Raw genomic sequence first — 19,640 nt, forward strand, 5'->3', positions numbered from 1 at the left:
CACATTACAGTAGTCAAAGCATGGATGACTGAGGATAGGCTATCTACCTATGTTGGTAATGTGAAGAAAGGCCCAGATCTGCCCCACCATTTCTCTAGGTCAAGCTGTCACATATCTTCCTCCCATTCTCTTCAAATGGAATAAGGAAGATGTCTGCCTGAGGGACACGAGGGACTTGCACAGCTGACTCTGGATTTTCTTGGTAAGAAAGAATCTGGGATGACTCCTCCCAGGAGAGGGAAGATAGACTTTAAAAAGCTGAGCTGCCCTGCATATGTGTTCCCTCCCACCATCAGGGATCTTTTAATGAAGCTGAACTTGTAAATAAAGTAGAATTGTTATATTGTAATGAATAGGCTGGGATTGGTCCAGTTTTAGAGCCACGGTGATCTGATTTATTTTGTAGTCTGTTTTGAACTTCTGCTTTCTTTTCTTCTACCTTTTATTTTTTAATAAAGTATCAGAATAGGATTGCCATATTTTTAAGAGCAAAAAGAGGACACATGTGCTGGTGTCTGGAGCGGTGTGGGGGAGGGGGTTCAGGAGCAGAAGTGGGCACATTCTACAATGCCCCTTCAAAATATACAAAACCAAAACTCACACAGAATACATATATGTTTTATACTTGGTTGTCTAGTACTGTATATGCAACATAAAAAATAGCCTGCTCTCACACCCCTGGGCATTTTGGCAAGTTCAAAAAAATCTGCCTGGACAAAATTTTTACCCCTGAAAAAGAGGATGTGTCCTGGAAAAAGAGGATGTATGGCAATGCTATTTCAGAATAAGTTTAGGAACAGGATTGTAAGAGGTCAACACATTCGTCTGAGAGCAGAGAGAGACTTGGGGAGTGTGGGATGCCTTTGCAACTCACAGTAACATATAAGGGAACAGTCTAGTAAATGCAGGATGTGTTGGTTTCAGAGTTCCTTGGTTTTAGGAGGTTTAGTGGGGTCTGCCATGGAAACGAGCAAGCTGCTTTGATCTTGGACTAGGATAAGGCAGCTGGAAGCTAATCCTGCTTTCCCCAGCAATTTGTGTGTAGGTTGAACCAAGGAGTGCTGAATGTCCTGGCTTGGAGGCTTTTAAAAAGTGATTGCTTTGGTGTATACCAGGTCCTCTTCCATCTGGGCTGCAAGAGTAAGCGGGAGGGTGATGCCAGCAACTACCAGAGAGTAATACCTAATTGGCAGCACTGAAGGGCTGTTGTGTTGCAGTTAGACAAGGGAGAGGGTGAGAGAGCTGCTGTCTTGGGCAGATCACCTTTGACAGAGGTAAAAGTTGCTCTGTGCTAAAGGATCAATCTATTAAAGTACTTCAAATGACAAGGGCAGATCAAGGAGCATCTCTGAATTGCAGATCTGTCCCTTTAGTCCCTAACTTTAAGGTTTAAGAGGAATGCAACCTCCAAAACCAGGAAAAATACGACTAACCTGGGTGGATGGACCACAGGCTAATAGCATCTTCATTTTGCCTAGATTGTGCTTCTGTTTATTGGCTCTTAGCCATTTCAGTCCTGCCAGAGCCCTTCTGGAGTGCAGTTCAAGTTTTCTCCTAGTGCCTTGCATTCATGGTGGCATCAAATAGAAGTTGAGTGAGATCTTTTTCAAGGATTGCCTAACAGGAGGTGCTTGTGGGGGCATTAAATATAGTAGTGTGTTTGATTTCCATTAGGTATTGGTTCAGCTGAAGGAAGAACCATTGTCATTGGATATCCTCTCTTTGATTGGTAAAAGCTAAAGGTAAAGGGACCCCTGACCATTAGGTCCAGTTGTGGCCGACTATGGGGTTGCGGTGCTCATCTCGCTTTATTGGCCGAGGCAGCCGGCGTACAGTTTCCGGGTCATGTGGCCAGCATGACTAAGGCACTTCTGGCGAACCAGAGCAGCGCACGGAAACACTGTTTACCTTCCCGCGGGAGCGGTACCTATTTTTCTACTTGCACTTTGATGTGCTATCGAACTGCTAGGTTGTTGTTGTTGTTGTTGTTGTTTAGTCGTTTAGTCGTGTCCGACTCTTCGTGACCCCATGGACCAGAGAATGCCAGGCACCTCTGTCCTCCACTGCCTCCCGCAGTTTGGTCAAACTCATGCTGGTAACCTCGAAAACACTATCCAACCATCTCGTCCTCTGCCGTCCCCTTCTCCTTGTGCCCCCCATCTTTCCCAACATCAGGGTCTTCTCCAGGGAGTCTTCTCTTCTCATGAGGTGGCCAAAGTTCTGGAGCCTCAGCTTCACAATCTGTCCTTCCAGTGAGCACTCAGGGTTGATTTCCTTCAGTATGGAGAGGTTTGATCTTCTTGCAGTCCATGGGACTCTCAAGAGTCTCCTCCAGCACCATAATTCAAAAGCATCAATTCTTCGGCGATCAGCCTTCTTTATGGTCCAGCTCTCACTTCCATACATCACTACTGGGAAAACCATAGCTTTAACTATACGAACCTTTGTTGGCAAGGTGATGTCTCTACTTCTCAAGATGCTGTCTAGGCCTGTCATTGCCCTTCTCCCAAGAAGCAGGCGTCTTTTAATTTCGTGGCTGCTGTCACCATCTGCAGTGATCATTGAGCCCAAGAAAGTAAAATCTCTCACTACCTCCATTTCTTCCCCTTCTATTTGCCAGGAGGTGATGGGACCAGTGGCCATGATCTTCGTTTTTTTGATGTTGAGCTTCAGACCATATTTTGCGCTCTCCTCTTTCACCCTCATTAAAAGGTTCTTTAATTCCTCCTCACTTTCTGCCATCAAGGTTGTGTCATCTGCATATCTGAGGTTGTTGATATTTCTTCCGGCAATCTTAATTCCGGCTAGGGATTCATCCAGCCCAGCCTTTCGCATGATGAATTCTGCATATAAGTTAAATAAGCAGGGAGACAAAATACAGCCTTGTCGTACTCCTTTCCCAATTTTGAACCAATCAGTTGTTCCATATCCAGTTCTAACTGTAGTTTCTTGTCCCACATAGAGATTTCTCAGGAGACAGATGAGGTGATCTGGCACTCACATTTCTTTAAGAACTTGCCATAGTTTGCCGTGGTCGACACAGTCAAAGGCTTTTGCATAGTCAATGAAGCAGAAGTAGATGTCTTTCTGGAACTCTCTAGCTTTCTCCATAATCCAGCGCATGTTTGCAATTTGGTCTCTGGTTCCTCTGCCTCTTCTAAATCCAGCTTGCACTTCTGGGAGTTCTCGGTCCACATACTGCTTGAACTGCTAGGTACAGCCACACTATATAGATTTGTTCAAATCTTTTGTGCTCAGTTTCTTACTTCTTAGTATTAAAGCACCTTCAGAGATGAAGCTGAGTGAGGGCGCTCTGGGGACACACTTACCACCTCTGCATTTCATTCTCTTATCTTAGGCATGGTACTAAATACTGCACATGACTTTCACAGCCAAATATCAGGATAATGCACCATTAATAGAGGAGCCCATGACTCTTGTTTGGTGGCTCCTGGTTGTCTAGCTAGTCTGATCTATTCCACAGTACTGAATCAGACCACTGGTTCATTTGTCCACTGCTAACCACCCAAACTGGCAGCAATTTATTAGGCTCTCAGGAAGATATGTTTCCCAGACATGCTATCCTTTAATTCAACTAGCGATATTTGCAATAAAAGTATACTTTTTCTATTGGGAAGATGTGGCTCCAGGGAATATAACCACATATCTGTGAAGCAGCATAGAAGTGGTCCTTTGTTTAATAAGAATATTTTCACCATGTATATGGCCCAGCCTGCGGTATCACGATTGTTCAATGCAGTGCCTGTCCTGTGCAGTCTTTCTGTCTGTATGCTGTTGCTGATGTTGTTGTCGTCAATGGTAATCCTTTGTGTGGGCATATCTATGTGTATGGCTGTTGGGCATTCTGCATTAAACACAATAGCATGCTTACTCATGAATGAAATTACTGGAACCCTGTTGGGGAAGGAGTACATAGCAAGATTCAAGGCACAGCCTTGCAAAACAAATGCTGCAATTATACTGTGCCTGAAAACAAGTAGCTTTTAATGTGTCCATATGCTTAAGAAAAGAAAGAATTATAGACCAACACTCATACCACCACCCCCTCTCTTTTTTCTTCCTTTTTCTCCTTTTATACAGTTTATCACCCATAATTTCAGGATGTGTTTTGTTTCTTTAAGCTGTTTTATCTCTCAGCTCATGAGGTCACTCATGTGTGAATTCTTTTGTTCGTCATCTCACCTTTTGCCTTGATGATAGAAAATTGATCGGGCCTTAAAGCACAAGTTCAATAGACAACCCCCTTGGTCCTTTGTTTAGGAGAATAGCTACCACTGAAGACCACGAGCAGGTTGCTATTAATATGACAGCCTCTCTCTATCTCCCACTGTAATTTATAATGAAATACCTAATCTCCATTATTTTGATCCAAGCAGGCGATCCCATGAAAAAAAGTCTTTTCATCCAGTTCCCAATGGCAGTTACATGAGAAATGGCAAACCAATAATTTTTGTCAAGTTTTTTTAAGCCAACAGAAATGCTTTTCCACTGCTACAGTTTCAAAAGGCACAGATAAAGCTCATTCACTGAGATGAATGAAAAAAGCCATCTGGGGTTTTTCTTTTTGACTTCCTTTCCTTTTTCCTCCATCCTTGTAATCAAATTTGAGCAAAATCAAATGGGGCTTTCTATGAAAGTACCTTTTGTTGATCTGAACGAGCTGGTAATTTACAAAATACCCTTCTTTTGTGAGGAAGGCTAAAGAAGAAGGGGAAAAAAAGAATCAGTAGCTTTTAAAGCCGGGCCTTGGTGGGACTCTAAATGCAGTGAAAGCTGTCTGTGTTGAGAGACTGAAATGCATTTCAGAGCCAGGCCTTACCCAGGGCACTGGAAGAACAAACCTATGTGCATTTTTGTGGCAATAAAAACATGAATGGAAAGACAGAAAGGACGAGAGATAGAGAGAGAAATCTGGATCTGGAAAATGCATTAAATATTATTTTGGAGTTTCAGCCCTATTCTTTGACACACCATACTTAACAAGCAAGACTGAGTGACTTCACCATTTTGGACTGTCAGAGCTCAACAACATATCGGTCTTTATAGTCGAAGAGGGGTGTTGCATCTCTTGGATGTTGCGGGACCATCTCCAAAGCCATCTATTTGTTTATTTGCTTCACTTACAAAGTGTTGCAGAAGAAAAACAACACTTAACCAGAATCTGGACTTCACTTCCTTTCCCATTTGTTGATATTTCACTATTTTATTAAACAGATTTCTCTCTGGCAGCTGACTCAAAACCAAAGAACAGTCTGAACATCACAACAGTAAGTTTATTTTTTTCCATTATCAATAATTTATGTTTAAGTCCTAGTGAGTAACTAGGGCAGGAAGCTTAAGATTCATTGCAGGATTCAGGAGGCTATATTTACGTTATACAATAATTTCAAGTTTGAATTGTACATTTGTTTCGTGTTGGTAATGATCATTATGGAGAAGAACGACAGATGTGGCTGCTACACATTGGGAAATCATCTGTAGAGAATAATGAAGTTCAGAATAACATGTAGCTCTAGCCCATGATTAATTAATTATTGCTAGCACTGGAGACTTAAAAGTTAGTGATTTCTGTTTCTGTATGTAATAGTAATGTACATACATAGTAATGTACAGTATTCCCTGCAAAAATCTTTTAAGTACAGTACTGTAATGCTTAAAACTTTGGAGATGACTGTATTATTCATCCTTGCTTTATTTCACTTTATACATTGCCGAGAAAGAAAGGAACTAAATGTTCTAGCCTAGTAAAAGTCTTCCTTGAGTTTACATTAACTTGGAGAATTGAAATAGCTGTTTAAAATGAGATCTAGAATGATTTGCTTTAAGTGTGAGTTACTATCTTGAACTTGCTATGTTTTTACTTTGTTTTTGGATCCAGGGAGAAAAGGCAGTGTCCCTCCACTATTTTGGTTGGCAGTAGTGGTGTGCATACATGAACAGAATAATGTCATATCACATTTGGCACCCTAGTTTGAAACTGATTATATGCAAGTTAAGTCTCAGTGGGTTTCATGTCTTAACAGAGTATTTCATATCAGACTGTTTGTACGGATGCCATTCATGGGATCTTTGTTTTGATAATGCCTTAGGTAAACCATATATAGTACTTTTAGGTCTTCCCTAAAGGGTGGTAAACCCCAGAATCTGTTTAAGTTGCTTGCCCCTTCATCTCCAATCCAATCAGATTAACAGGGAAGGCAGTTTCATTCTTGAAAACATTTTGAGCTGTCTGCTGCCTCCTAATGACTGACTTATCAAATAGCAAACGTGACATATTTTTAAAAGATTTCCTTTCAGCTGCATGGATTAAATCACATGTTTGTTTGCTTCTCATACCGACTCATTTATTAGTTTTGTTTTGTGCTATCAGGTTTGGAGGAAAGTTGATTGAATTAGCAGTTCTACTGTTGATGCAACTGTGTGAGGATGTATGAATGCTTATAATCTGTTGTAACAAATATAGTCTATATTGTAAAGAGCTAGGCAGGAGCATTCCCACTGGTGGGGTTGATCAGGTAAGCAAAGTCTAAGCTTAGGACGATACTGTATTTTTAACTGTTGTAAAAGAGGGAATTTTAGTAGGTACAATTTGTGAGACAAGGGTGAAAAAAGCTGCATCTGCTAAACTTCTCTCTTCTACTGAACTATTAAAGATGTACAAGGCCCACTGATTCTCTGTATTCAGAGCAGCAGCAAGATAGGATTGACTTCAGAGTACCAGGAGAGAAAGAGAGAGAGAGAGGGAGGGAGGGAGGGAGGGAGGGAGGGAGGAAGGCAGGCAGGCAGGCAGGCAGGCAGGCAGGCAATTCAAGGCCGGGTGCTCCCTCAAGGGTCAGGTTCATAGGAGGTGCAGAGCAAGGAGAGCCAACCATCTGAAAACAGACAGATGAAAGAAAATGAAAAATTAAAATTATGGAAAAAATATTGTAGGGAAAGGTGCAATAAAATACCATACCTGTAGCCAACATATCACTCATCAACCTCTTAGGGCTTCCCTTTTCAGAGATTTCTGGGAGATGGGATCGGGGCAGCCCAAATTTTCAGTTGTGCTAGGATTGCTGGTCAGCATGGTGGAGATAAGGAGTAAGTTTTCTTCAGTGTGAACTAGCTAAGTGAACCACTGGAAAATGGCTCCTTAAGCAAGAAGATTTGCTATGTTCAGGACTTAACTGGAACTACCTAATTGCAACCTATAAACACCATAATTGTACCCCAGTCACATGTATACTAAAGCTGCAGTTGAGCTTTATATGGAAACTTGCCTGGGATCAGCTGACATATCCCATGGCTCACTAGCCACGGAACAATATAAAAACAGATTTATGTTCTTTATCCATTTATTTATTGATTGAAATTATGTTCTCAGAGTGGTTTACAAAAAATTACAATAATGTATAATAAAGCTCCAAGCATAAAATTACATATACCTAGCAACATTAACACCAACAAAAAGAAGAAGGCATACAAGACCCATCCATTAAGAAAAGAGTTTAAAGCATTTTTAATTTATAGGCTTCCATCTGCCATTTGTAAGCCAGTATGAAAGATGACAAGTGAACCTTTGTAGTCAGTGGGTTCCATAACAGGGGTGCCATAACAGGGAACCAGAGGGCATTCTTGGTAGTGACACCCTCCCTGTGAAACACCCTCCCATCAGACACCAAGGAGATAAAGAACTACACAACTTTTAGAAGACATCTGAAGGCAGCCCTTTATTGGGATGTTTTTATTATGTTTTTATATGTGTTGGAAGCTGCTCAGAGCAACCCAGTCAGATGGGCGGGCTATAAATAATAAGATCACCATAATCATCACTAAAAAGGTGCTAAATCTTGCCCTAATAAGACAGCTTCATCTGCCAACTTCAGTGCACAATATGTAGCTCCATGTACATAATCCTATTTACTGATAATGAACTTATTATCCAAGTGCCTATTTCTTACATCACCAAAATGGTACTACCTAAGCTCAAATGAGAGGTATCAGCTGGCAAGGGAGAATTCCAGTCTCTATAGAAAAACAAAATATATTTAGGAAAAATAACCCTACTGGGGAGTGGGGTGGATGGACCCAAAATAACCCAATGAAGACTCATCAGGCTCAGTGAGCACAAGATGTCAAGATGTTGACTGACAGTTGGGTATGCGTGTGTATGGAAAACCAGAAGCAAGGGGGAGGAGAATCCTGAACAGGAGTATTCTTCACTGCATTGTTTTGTTGTCTTCATTTTATGGTAGTTGTCACTGATAAATCACTGTCCCCTTGTCTTTTGGAGATCCTTTGTTAATGCTGTGCTAGTGTTGTTACTCTAATTCCCTCCTTCAAGAGCTCCCTGCTTGAGATCTCTAAAAAATTGATCAATTCCCTTCAGTTCACACCCCGTATATGTAAGATTTTTTTGCCCCAACATGTATTACTTTCCACTTGTTCACATTGAATTGCATTTGCTGTAATGCTGCCTGTTCACCCAGTTTGTAGCAATCCTTTTGGAGTTCTTTGCAACCACATGGTGTCATCAGCAGACCTGGGCAGCTCACTGCTCACCCCTAACCTCCCAAGTTGGAAGTACCCCCAGATTGTGTACCTGCTCTTTCAGGATCAGGAGTGTAACTTCATTAAGAGGAGGCAACCTCCCATCCATCTAGTCTAGAGAACCACCCACTAGCAGTGCCTGGTTTATCTGGATTGAGCATCCGTTTAATGGTTCCTATCCAGTACATTACCGAGGCAAGACAATGGTCCAGCATGTCCACTGCAATACCTGCAGATGTAAAGGAGAAGCAGAGCTGTGTGTCATCAGCAGATTGCTGACAATGTACTCTAAAACTCCAGATAACCCCACTCAGCATTCTCATGTAGATGTTAAACAGTGTGGAGGATACAATTGAACCCTGAGGAACACTACACTGAAGGCTCCACAGGCCTGAAGAGCACTCCCCAAATACCACCCTTCAGAAATGATCATACAAGTAGGACCAGAACCAGCACAACATTATGCAACCACCCCTAACTCGGACACTCCCCCAGAAGGATCCTGTATTGAATGCCACTTTATAGGATTGTCGTGTGTCCTGTCTTTCCATGACACATCCTCTTTTTCAGGGGTAAAATTTGAGACAAATTGCAGTTATTTGCTTTGAATATGACTATGGCTGTCATAGCGTCCTCTTTTTTGCTCTCCAAAATATGGCAACCCTACTGAGAGGTCAAGGAGAATTAACAGACAAATTTTCCCTGTCTCTCTCCCGACAGAGGTCATCATACAATGTAACCAAAGCAGTTTCTGTGCCAAAAATGGGCCTTCTGTGTCTTCTGATTTGTGATGGCAGAGGGGTAATGTGCTCAACCTTCAACCCATTTTACTGCCTTCTCTCTAGAATGCTTCTGGGCTCACTTTGGTCCAGAAGCAATAGGAAAGGAAGAGAGCAGGGGTAGCTGGAACTGGTGCTTTGCTTTCTAGCATGCCCAGTGAAACCACTGTTTTGTTTTTAAAAGAAAATGAAGGGGAGCAGGGACTCACTGCAACCTGGTAAGTATGGGGGGAATAGTTGGGAGCATTGAGGGGTTATCTGTTTTAATTTGTGAGGGTAGTGATATGTGATGTTGCTTGGATATATTTGTGTAGAGTTCATGAAGAGTTAGGTGGATTTTTGTGGGTGGATGGGAATATTTCCTGGATGGTTTTTGATTTTGGGAAAGGCAGGATTTTGCCTGAGTAGGGCCTTTTGGGGAGAAAGTGGTAGGAATGTGTGTGTGACAATTCCCCATATTTGAAAATATGCCCACCCAAGAAGATTGCCAGACTTTGCTGTACTCTTCCATATCTAAAGTGTTGTGTACCATGCATGTATATCAGCATGTATGACAATCACACGCACCTGTATTCATTGATCTGTGTATAATAATATTTAAGGCTACATCCCACTTCTTCCAAAGACATGTTTTCCTTGTAGAAATGTCATATTAGAAGGTATACTTAAAGACACCATATTTTTGTGTTCAGATGAGATAAGAAATCATTTTCCCAATCCCTCTCCCTTAAGTGTTGTATCTTTTAGATTGTAAGCTAGAGGGCAAGAACTGTTGTATCCCTGACATTTGTAAGCCGCGCTGGGAGCCTTTTTTGGCTGAAGAGTAGTATAAAAATGACTTAAATGGGGGAAAAAATAGTAGCTGGAGGAATAGAAACCATTCAAGTTGTGGAGGAGAGTGGTAGAAGGGAGGCCCTCACGCTGGTTCTATCTGCTTGCCTAGTGTGTGTTGAGCGGAAGGAACAATTTTGCACATGTCCAGAGAAACTGGACATGTTGTTGTTAGTTTATGTGTGCCAGCGCAAAGCCCAAGCCCTAGTCCTGGTTAGACCTGGCTTTAAGGAAGCCTGCCTTAACCTCAGGCTTTAAGCTTTACTTCTTTAACCAAATTGATATACTGCTTCATTTTAAGTAGAACCTCTAAGCAGTTTACGAAAAAATCTAGCTCTTGGCCACTTCTTATGACATCCTGTACTGAATTATATTGCTGCAGTTTAAGACCAGTTTAATACTGCCCAGGCAGGAAGCCCACAAACCCTCCCTGTCTCCTTCAGTTCAATATTTCAGCATTGGGCCATACACAGCTGAACTAAACCTGGACCAGGGATGACAACTTAAATAAAATAGGGTGTGTGTGTGTAAGCCCCGCCCTGCGTAATTGATCACATGACATGGCACACCCACACCATTTGAATAGCAATGGCAATTTATTTTGGAGGGGGGGCAGCGCCCTCAAATATTTTGGGTGTGTGTGTGCAAAGGGACCTTGGCCCCCAGGAGTTGGCTCCTATGACCTAGACCAAGTGTTAGTAGGATTCAGTGTGGGGAGAGCATTTCCAAGAAGGTTCAAGATGTATCTTGCCAGATTGTCAAAGCTGTTGTAGAATCCATGCTGGTTCTGCTTCGGTAAAGCTTGTTCTTCTATATGCTTGGTTATTTCTTCTTTAGCAGTACTTTCCACTAGTTTTCAGGGGACAGATGTTAAGCTACCTGACCTGTAATTTCCAGGATCCTTCAAAATGGCTCCTGGCATCCAAAGACCGACAATAACCACCCCCTCCAACTTGTACCAAGTACAATGATCATCCCTTGAGAAGATGCCAAATCTATGTTAAAAAATGTTTAACATCATGCCAAAGTCATGTTTTGGTCTTGATTTGAATGGTGCCTGGCTCCTAATTTTTTTATATAGATCTCCATTTCCACCTCAGAAACCTTTGAGCCTAGTCTGCTATTTTGATTCACAGTGGTGCCCAGTGTCCAAATGGTGACAAAGTCTACTGCCCCAACTGAGGAACGCTTGGGCCATCTTTGGTGATGATATCATGAGAGGCAGCCAAACCTATGCCTAAAAATGGGTGATGCCATGCCAAAGCAGAACCTATAGAGAACAAACAGATGAATGGACAGACAAACTACTTTCCAAAATTTGCAGTCTGGAGGCTCCCACAAAATGAAAATAATTAAAGACATAAACTAACCAAATAAATACAAGCATTAAAACTTGTATTTATATACCTCTTTGCAGCAAGGATGTGGAATCTTTTTTTAGCCTGAGGTCCGCATCCCATTCCCTTCTGGACAATTTTCTAGGGCTCACATGCCAGCAGAGGACAAGGCCAGAGGCTAAAGTGGGCTAAGAAACAGGTGTGAATTTCATCTTTGTGCAGTAGGCTAATTTCTACACATACTATCCTCCATCCAGGCAAGCATTATCAGAGTTTGGGGTTATGTTCCATCCAAGCAAAAACACTCAAGGAGGATGCAAAGCAGGACCAATAGAAATGGGATGTGACTGGTGAAGAAGTATGGCCTGGGAGAGAATCCCCAGGGTCAGATAGAGAACCCTGGAGGGCTGCATTTGGTGCCCAGGACTGAAGTTCCTCATCCCTGCCTTAGAGTGTTTGGAACTCTTCAAGATGCATGGGCCTGGTTTAGACATTACAGTAAACTATAGTTTAGCACTAAACAAATGAGTCTGGGTGAAACTTGGGCTCACATACTATGGCCTCCCTTCTGTTCCTCTGATGCAGTTGTGAAGAGGGGATTGGAAGCACCCACTTTACTGTTTTAAATTAACTGCAGTTTGTCATTTTGCCCAATGTGAGCTACGTAACTATGGTTAGTTTCAATTACAATTGATCGAAACAAGCTAGGATGAGAAACCATGCTTTGATCTTGACTTGTTTCAATAAACAAATGTTTATACTAACCACAACTTGGCTCAGTGCAGTTGTGATGATAAACTATGGTTAATTTAAAGCAGGAAGTGGATGTATCCAATCACCTCATCATGCTTTCAGAGGGGAGGGGGAGCACATGAGCCTGAGGTTTGTCCAGTGTTGTTTGTGTAGCACTCTACTGTGGTTTAGCACTATCTTCGAATTGGGCCATAACCTCAATCTTACTTAGAACAGTCCTGTAAGGTCAGTACCTGGCAGCTGAAGTACAACTGTGGAAGAGCTGATTCTGAGAGACAGTAATTTACTTTAATCTGTCTGGTGTATTTATAGCTGAGGTGAGATTTGAACTAGGGATTTCCTGGCTCACAGATTACGCTAAAATACACGAGCTCTACTTAGTACATGCTATGGCTAATACACAAACCCAGTAAATTTATAACTAAAGCTATTCAGTATGTAGAACCTATGAGCTGACCAGAGGTATAAATGCTTAACCATAATCACATACATTCAGAAGCAGAGGAGGATGGGGCACTGTGCCCTGCCTTAGTAACTTTATTCAGATTCAAAATGTATCTTTTAAAAGTGGTGAGCTAAGTACAATCTAGCTGGCCAGTTAACCATTACTAAAATGCCTAAAAAGTCATTCAGTATATCCAAAGCTACATGGAGCAGATTTTGAGCATGCACAGAGAGTACTATTTAAAATATGGGAACTAAAGAAAAGCTACAGGAAAAAAAACAGCATAACAATCATGAGCAGCAACAAATAAAGCACTATGAATGAAGCTTGTCAGAATGAAAATGCTGTTGCAACCTTCCTAAATGACCCTATTCCTTGTCGCCACTAAGATCCCTTAAAATAGGTGTAAGGAACCTTGGACCACCCAGAGGTTGCTGCTCATTGACCATGTTTGATAGGACTGGTGGGAGTTGTTCAGCAACATCTGGAGAGACAGTTCCCCTTAAAACAAAGGTGGGATTCAGAGCAAGGACTCCTTTCATGACATCTGTGTATGGATTGAAGACATTTCCTGAGAGAACCTGGATCTAGAGCGTTTAGGGATTCAGAGGTCAACCCATCTCTTTGAATTGTGTTGAGAACAGATGGGCAGCCAGTGGAGATTTTTTTGACACTAGTGTTCCGTTTGAGTCATTTCTGCTCGTAATTGAACTGCTCTGTTCTGAATTATTCAAATACAGAGTGTGTTAAAGTAGTCCCACATAGAGGTTTACCAGAGCTGGTTTCCCAGTAACCCTGGTTGGGCTCCCATGGCTAGGAAACATACACTTCCAGAGGACCAGAGGAAGAGGAGGAATGGAAGTTAGAAGCACAAAAATCATTTTGTTTACAGTGAGGGGGAAAAGTATTTGATCCCCTGCTAAATTTCCCCGTTTGCTCTCTGAAGAAGAAATGACCAGTCCATATTTTAAACGGTAGGTTTATTGTAGCTGGGAGAGACAGAATAACAACAAGAAACACCCCCAGAAACCCAGAAGACCAAAGTCAGAGATTGATATGCATTATAATGAGTGAAATAAGTATTTGATTCCCTATCAACCAGCCAGATGTCAGGCTACCTGGTATCTTCACTATATTTAACAAGCTGAGATTAGAAGCACCTGCTGTAAGGGAGAGGTCTTACCTGTAATCCCAAAGAGCTGTCCAGGGATGTCAGGGACAAGATTGTAGACCTGCACAAGGCTGGACTGGGCTACAAGACTATTGCCAAGCAGCTTGGTGAGAAGGTGACAACAGTTGGTGCAATAATTCACAAATGGAAGAAACACAAAATAACTGTCAACGTCCCTTGGTTTGGGGCTCCATGCAAGATCTCATCTCGTGGAGTTGCAATGATCAGTGATGAACAGTGATGAAGCAGCCCAGAACTACACAGGAGGAACTTATCAATGATCTCAGGGCAGCTACGACCATAGTCACCATGAAAACAGTTGGTAACACATTACGCCATGAAGGACTGAGATCTTGCAGAGTCAGCAAGGTCCCTTTGCTCAATACAGCACAGGTACAGGCCCGTCTTCAGTTTTCCAATGCACATCTTAATGACCTGGAGGAGAACTGGGTGAAAGTGTTGTGTTCAGATGAGATCAAAATCAAGCTCTTTGGCATCAACTCAAGTCGCTGTGTTTGGAGGAGGAGGAATGCTGCCTACGACCCCAAGAACACCACCCCCACTGTCAAACATGGAGGGGGACATATTATGGTTTGGGGTGTTTTTCTGCTAAGGGGGCATGACACCTTCACCACATCGAAGCGACGATGGACGGGACCATGTATCGTCCAATGGAGGTGAGCACCTCCTTCCCTCAAACAGGGCATTGAAAATGGGTCAAGGATTGGTATTCCAGCATGACAATGACCCAAAACACATGGCCAAGGCAACAAAGGAGTGGCTCATTAAGGTCCTCGAGTGACCTAGCCAGTCTCCAGACCTTAATCCCATCAAAAATCTGTGGAGAGAGCTGAAGGTTCGATTAGCTACACATCAACCTTGAAATCTTACTGACTTGGAGAGGATCTGCAAAGAGGAGTGGGACAAAATACCCTCTGAGATGTGTGCAAACCTGGTGGCCACCTACAAGAAATGTCTGACCTCTGTAATTGCCAACAATAAGAAATACTTATTTCACTCATTATAATGCACATCAATCTCTGACTTTTGTCTTCTGGGTTTCTGGGGGTTTTCGTGTTGTTATTCTGTCTCTCACAGCTACAATAAACCTACCATTAAAATTATGGACTGGTCATTCCTTCGTCAGGGGGCAAATGGGCAAATTTAGCAGGGGATCAAATACTTTCCCCCCTCACTGTAAGTAGCATGAAGGTTGTGACACACATGAACAAAGGACTGAAATTCTAAAGCATAGACTGCCATTGTCTTGTTTTTTCCCCAGGTTCCAAGTGGAGGATACAGTGTCAGCTTTACCTTTGGATTTCTCTGGCTTCTTTCGTCTTATGTCATAACCTTAACAATTATTAATGTGGGGGTGGGGTTTTTTTTTTTTTGCCTGCATGGCTTCTTGTATAAGAATATTAGCACTGAAAGCTGAATGCATTCTTTCTGTCGGTGGTTTATTGAACTTGCACAACCATATATTTTGCAGTGTATAATTTGGCATCTTCAGGATCCTGTTTTCCTTTTTTTCTTTCTTTTGAAGAAAGTTTTAACTCTTACTGCTGAACAAGATGAAAATTTAAATTGTGCTAGTGCCTGTTGAAGGCTAAAATACTAGGAGGAAGTTGTTTAGTACTTCTGGCAGTGATATAACTTCCTAGCTTGGCCTAATGTGCACTTCAGGCGGGAATGAAAAATTGTATCACTTATTTGCTCTCAGTTGCCTTCAATTGTACATAGACTTTTTCAGTGAATAACATTCCTACTTTATATATATCCACTTATGTATAAATTTTATAAATTTATATGCCACTCTTCAGCATAAAACTGCCAGGGCAGTGAACATTCAATTAAAAAATTATAATAAAAAAGCAAAAAAGAGACAAAAGAAGAACCTAACCAGTCACATCAGCAGCAACCTAAGCAAGGACTTCTGCTTGAGCAATGAGGATTTCTTCCGCCTGTGTGAGACCCTAGGTGGCACCCACTGTAATTGGTTCAGAGGTGGGTGGGAGAACCCCCAGAACAGCACATAGAGAGAGGAGAGGGGAGATAATCATTTCTGGCAAGCAAGAATGCTTGCACAGATGGAACTGGAATAATGTTGAATTCCACCCATTAACAGCAGCTCATAAAACAATAAAATCAAGCAGGCGTAAACCTTAAAACTAAAATGACTTGCAAAATACAATGAAATGCCTGGACAAATTTTAAAAACAACAACACGTCAACAGGGCAAGCTTCCGAGGTGAGCTTCACGTTGTAGGGTGTTTAAAACTTGGGATGACATGGCCAACAGGGACTCCTCTCTTACCACTAATTTCAGGATGGCAAAGGAGACCTGGCGGAAGGTCTCAAATGAAGAATTACAGGTGGGCTTGTGAGGAATATGGGAGTCCTTCAAGTATCCTGTATCTTATATCATGCTTTGATCATCCAGATATAAGAAACTGGAAAAATTGCTTTTCTGAGCTTGAGTACTTTCCCAAACACATGGTTGTAATGTTAGCTTGTGACCATGGAAAACTAATGCTAGCAAGTAAAATTGTCATAAATATTAAAAAAACACAAGTACATTTTCAATCAAGATCCTAATTTAAAGGGAATAAATTTGGGATAAAATATTGGTCTTTTTCAACTATTGTTGTGCCTTTTGGGGGAGGAGATGGCTGGGATTTTGCACGTTAATATTTGCTACGTATTGCTTAGTATTGTTAATACGTAAAATCCTGGCAAAAGGGTGACATTGTAAATGGCTCTAAAGAACCCATTTCAATGTAAATCCTAAGGTTCTATCTCTGTGCAGGGGATTTACGTGGGAGAGTCCCATTAATGTTCATGGGACTTATGTGCATAAATCACTTCTGCACTGATGAGAAAATAGACTCCTTAGTATGCAAAATGTCATTTGAAATCAAAGGGCATTTATTTGCATAGGATCCATATGTCTCATAGCACTTCCTGCATTAAAACATTATGAAAGATAGCCAATGCATAGCACCCACTCATATATAAATAACATACTATCTCCTGTAAAATTTTAGCATCTCCTCTACATTAAGAATTATCTGCAACATTTCTGTTTTTAAAATGAGGACTTAATTATCATGATGTTTATAAAACAATATCCCTAGCTATACTTCCAGTCCAGCATTTCTTGTTATTCTTTGCCAAGTGCAGGGGGGGAAAATGCTAGGGTTTTTCAAACCAGTATTTAATTCATCTCTTCCCTCCTGATCACCAGCACTCATCAGTCTGTGTCTCCTCCTACCTCCAATAGTACACAGCAACCCTATTCATAGGCCATTCATAATTTTTCTCCACAGGCCCTTCTGCTTTCTTGACTTTCAGGCTTGGGTGCAGCATTCTCATAGCTCAAATGTATTTCCATTCTTTCATAGTAGCTGTGCTTTGAGTGGCTTCTAGTGTTGCAGATCATAAATGGGGAGAGGACAGGAAGCACCCATGTGGCATTCTTTTCCATTCCCCCCCCCCCCCGCAAACCAATATTTTATATTTCCCAGTGCAAAGAGATCTGATACTGAAGCTTGGCTCCAAGCAAAGCTTTGTGACATCCTAAAGGCAGCCAATGGTGAAAAACAGCTATACTTCAATGAGTGAAGAATAAAAGGGGCATCAAAATATCATCTTTATCTTATTCATATCATAAAGGGATGGATGAGTTCTTGGACCACAAGGCAATAATTCATTTTTAATAAATACTTTAAAATGAAACCTTCATGTTCAGAAACCATATACCTTGGATTACCAGATTCTGAGCACAATGGGAAGGAATAGCTTTAATTATTCAAATTTAATAAATAAATATAGTAATAATTCTTAGACTCTGACTTTTTAATTTTCTCTTTTGTACACTACTCAGTTTTGTGATAGTTTTATTTATAATCTTGTTTTTTATCTAATTCTTATGAAATATTACTAATGTTTTATTGTTTGCATGTAAACTGCTTAGAGATTTGTAAGTGGTATAAACATATCATAAATAAACTGGGATTGTTTTAGTCTGTTCCTTAATGTCTATGTTGTTGATTTTTATTGTTTTTAGCTGTTCTTATATTTGTGTTTTAGATTTTCTTTATACTTTCTTATTTTGCATTTTTTTTATTTGCACAAGCAGATTGGCTTAGTCTGAACCAGAGGAAGTGGTCTGTTGGTTATCTGGGTCCCAACTTCTTTAAATGTGAAGGCTTGGTAGCTAACACAGCTAGTGCATGCGGATCTCTCTGCACTGGTGTAATAAATCTAAATCTGAATCTCTCTTAACATCCTAGCACTGACTTTCTGCACTAGCTGCAGTTTCCACATACAGTGCATTACAGTGGTCGATTCTTGAGTTTATAATTATTATTAGTTGCACTTTTTTGTCTCAAAAAAAGTCTCAAAGTATTTATGTATGATGGTGTCAAAGTTGCCCAGGGAACCTTGGCAGACCCATTTTTTATGAAAGTGGCCAACTGCCAGTTGAGAGTCCTGGCACTCTGTAAGCAGTCAGTAAAACTAAGGACAAGCACTGATCAATAGATTTGTTTTATGACAGACATAGGTTTTATTAATTATTTGTTTTCGTATCCCCACCCTTTGTCCTACAGGAGTCCAGGCAGCTAGCATCAATAATGAGCTAGCAAAGATAATAGAACAATTATTAAAATGTAGGTATAAAACAGGTAAACACTGAACACCACACCTTGACCAGATGCTGCTGATTGGTTCTACCCATGAAGCACAAAACATAAAAATGCTGAAAACATTATTCCAGGGCTTTCCAGCAGGTGTCACTATTGGCAAATATAAAATTCAAACTATGCATTTATTTCAAATGATATTGAATAATGTGTTCATTCAAATAATGTGGTGTCTCGAAGAAGTACATGTTAGGGCTTGCTTGTAAAACACACATGAAAGTGTGTTTTATATTCTAGCTTAAGTGTATGTGTTTTTGGTTAATCAGGTTTAATGGGGAATTGGCATATGACAGAATAAAAATGAATCATTTCAAATGAAATGGCCATTCTGTTCATTACCACACATAAAATATTGTTTTTCTTTTCTTATCATTTCTTCTCTTAGACAGTTTACATATCTTCAGTTTTTAACTTTGTCTATTAAATGGCAATGTTAATTATTTGTTTCAATATCTTTTTTATATGATGCTCAGAGAGCATAACATAAATATTGTAAATAATGAAATAGTTTATAGAACTTTAGAAAATACTTTGCCATGCAAACTAGGTAGGAACTGAAATGCTGGCATATATACTGATAAATATATTTACTTTTGGAAACAGGCTAGGTTTTAAAATGTTAATATGAGAAGCTTTTTTAAGGCATCAATTTGCTTTTGAATTATTGACCATTATATATTGGACATCATACCATATATGCTATTGTCAAAAAAATAAGTTATAAATGCAAACTGAATTATATTTAGGAGGAAAAAATCATTATTTAATTACATATGTATTTCTTAGAATTATAGATTTTTAAAATTGGAAGGGACCGGGAGGGTCACCGAGTCCAACCCTCTGTGTTATGGAGTGGAGGGAGCACCAGGATTGGCAGGATGAGGGTGACCTGGAAGAGTGTACCAAGAGGCCTCAGCACCTCCATGGAACATGGAGAGGCATCTGAGGAGCTGTGGATGAAGGGCCAACAGGAGAGCAGGAAGACAGCATGAAGTACCAGCAAGGAGGGGCTAGGACCCTGGAGGAACATGACTATATGCCCCTGCTGTCCCCAATGGCCAGGAG

At 40.9% G+C, this 19,640-nt stretch overlaps 1 protein-coding gene across 17 annotated transcripts in view; it reads left to right on the forward strand.

The window, feature by feature from the left end:
* The window catches only part of LOC310845006 (uncharacterized protein), a 448,061-nt gene that overhangs the window by 50,928 nt on the left and 377,493 nt on the right, over nucleotides 1-19,640 (forward strand). For 13 of the 17 annotated variants that reach the window (XR_014564412.1, XR_014564413.1, XR_014564414.1 and 10 more), the window contains one exon: nucleotides 5,236-5,288. Coding sequence is in view for 7 of the 17 variants with exons in the window: in XM_083739873.1 (XP_083595999.1) it covers nucleotides 5,236-5,288 (53 nt within the window). In the remaining 10 variants the exon portion in view is untranslated. Of the gene's footprint in view, nucleotides 1-5,235; nucleotides 5,289-5,899; nucleotides 6,346-11,299; nucleotides 13,598-17,396; nucleotides 17,727-19,640 lie in introns of those variants that run through there. The other 4 variants (XR_014564418.1, XR_014564417.1, XR_014564419.1 and 1 more) reach the window with 4 other exon arrangements.

The sequence above is a fragment of the Podarcis gaigeae genome, assembly GCF_964106915.1.
Source record: "Podarcis gaigeae genome assembly, chromosome: 5".
Taxonomy (NCBI): Eukaryota; Metazoa; Chordata; class Lepidosauria; order Squamata; family Lacertidae; genus Podarcis; species Podarcis gaigeae.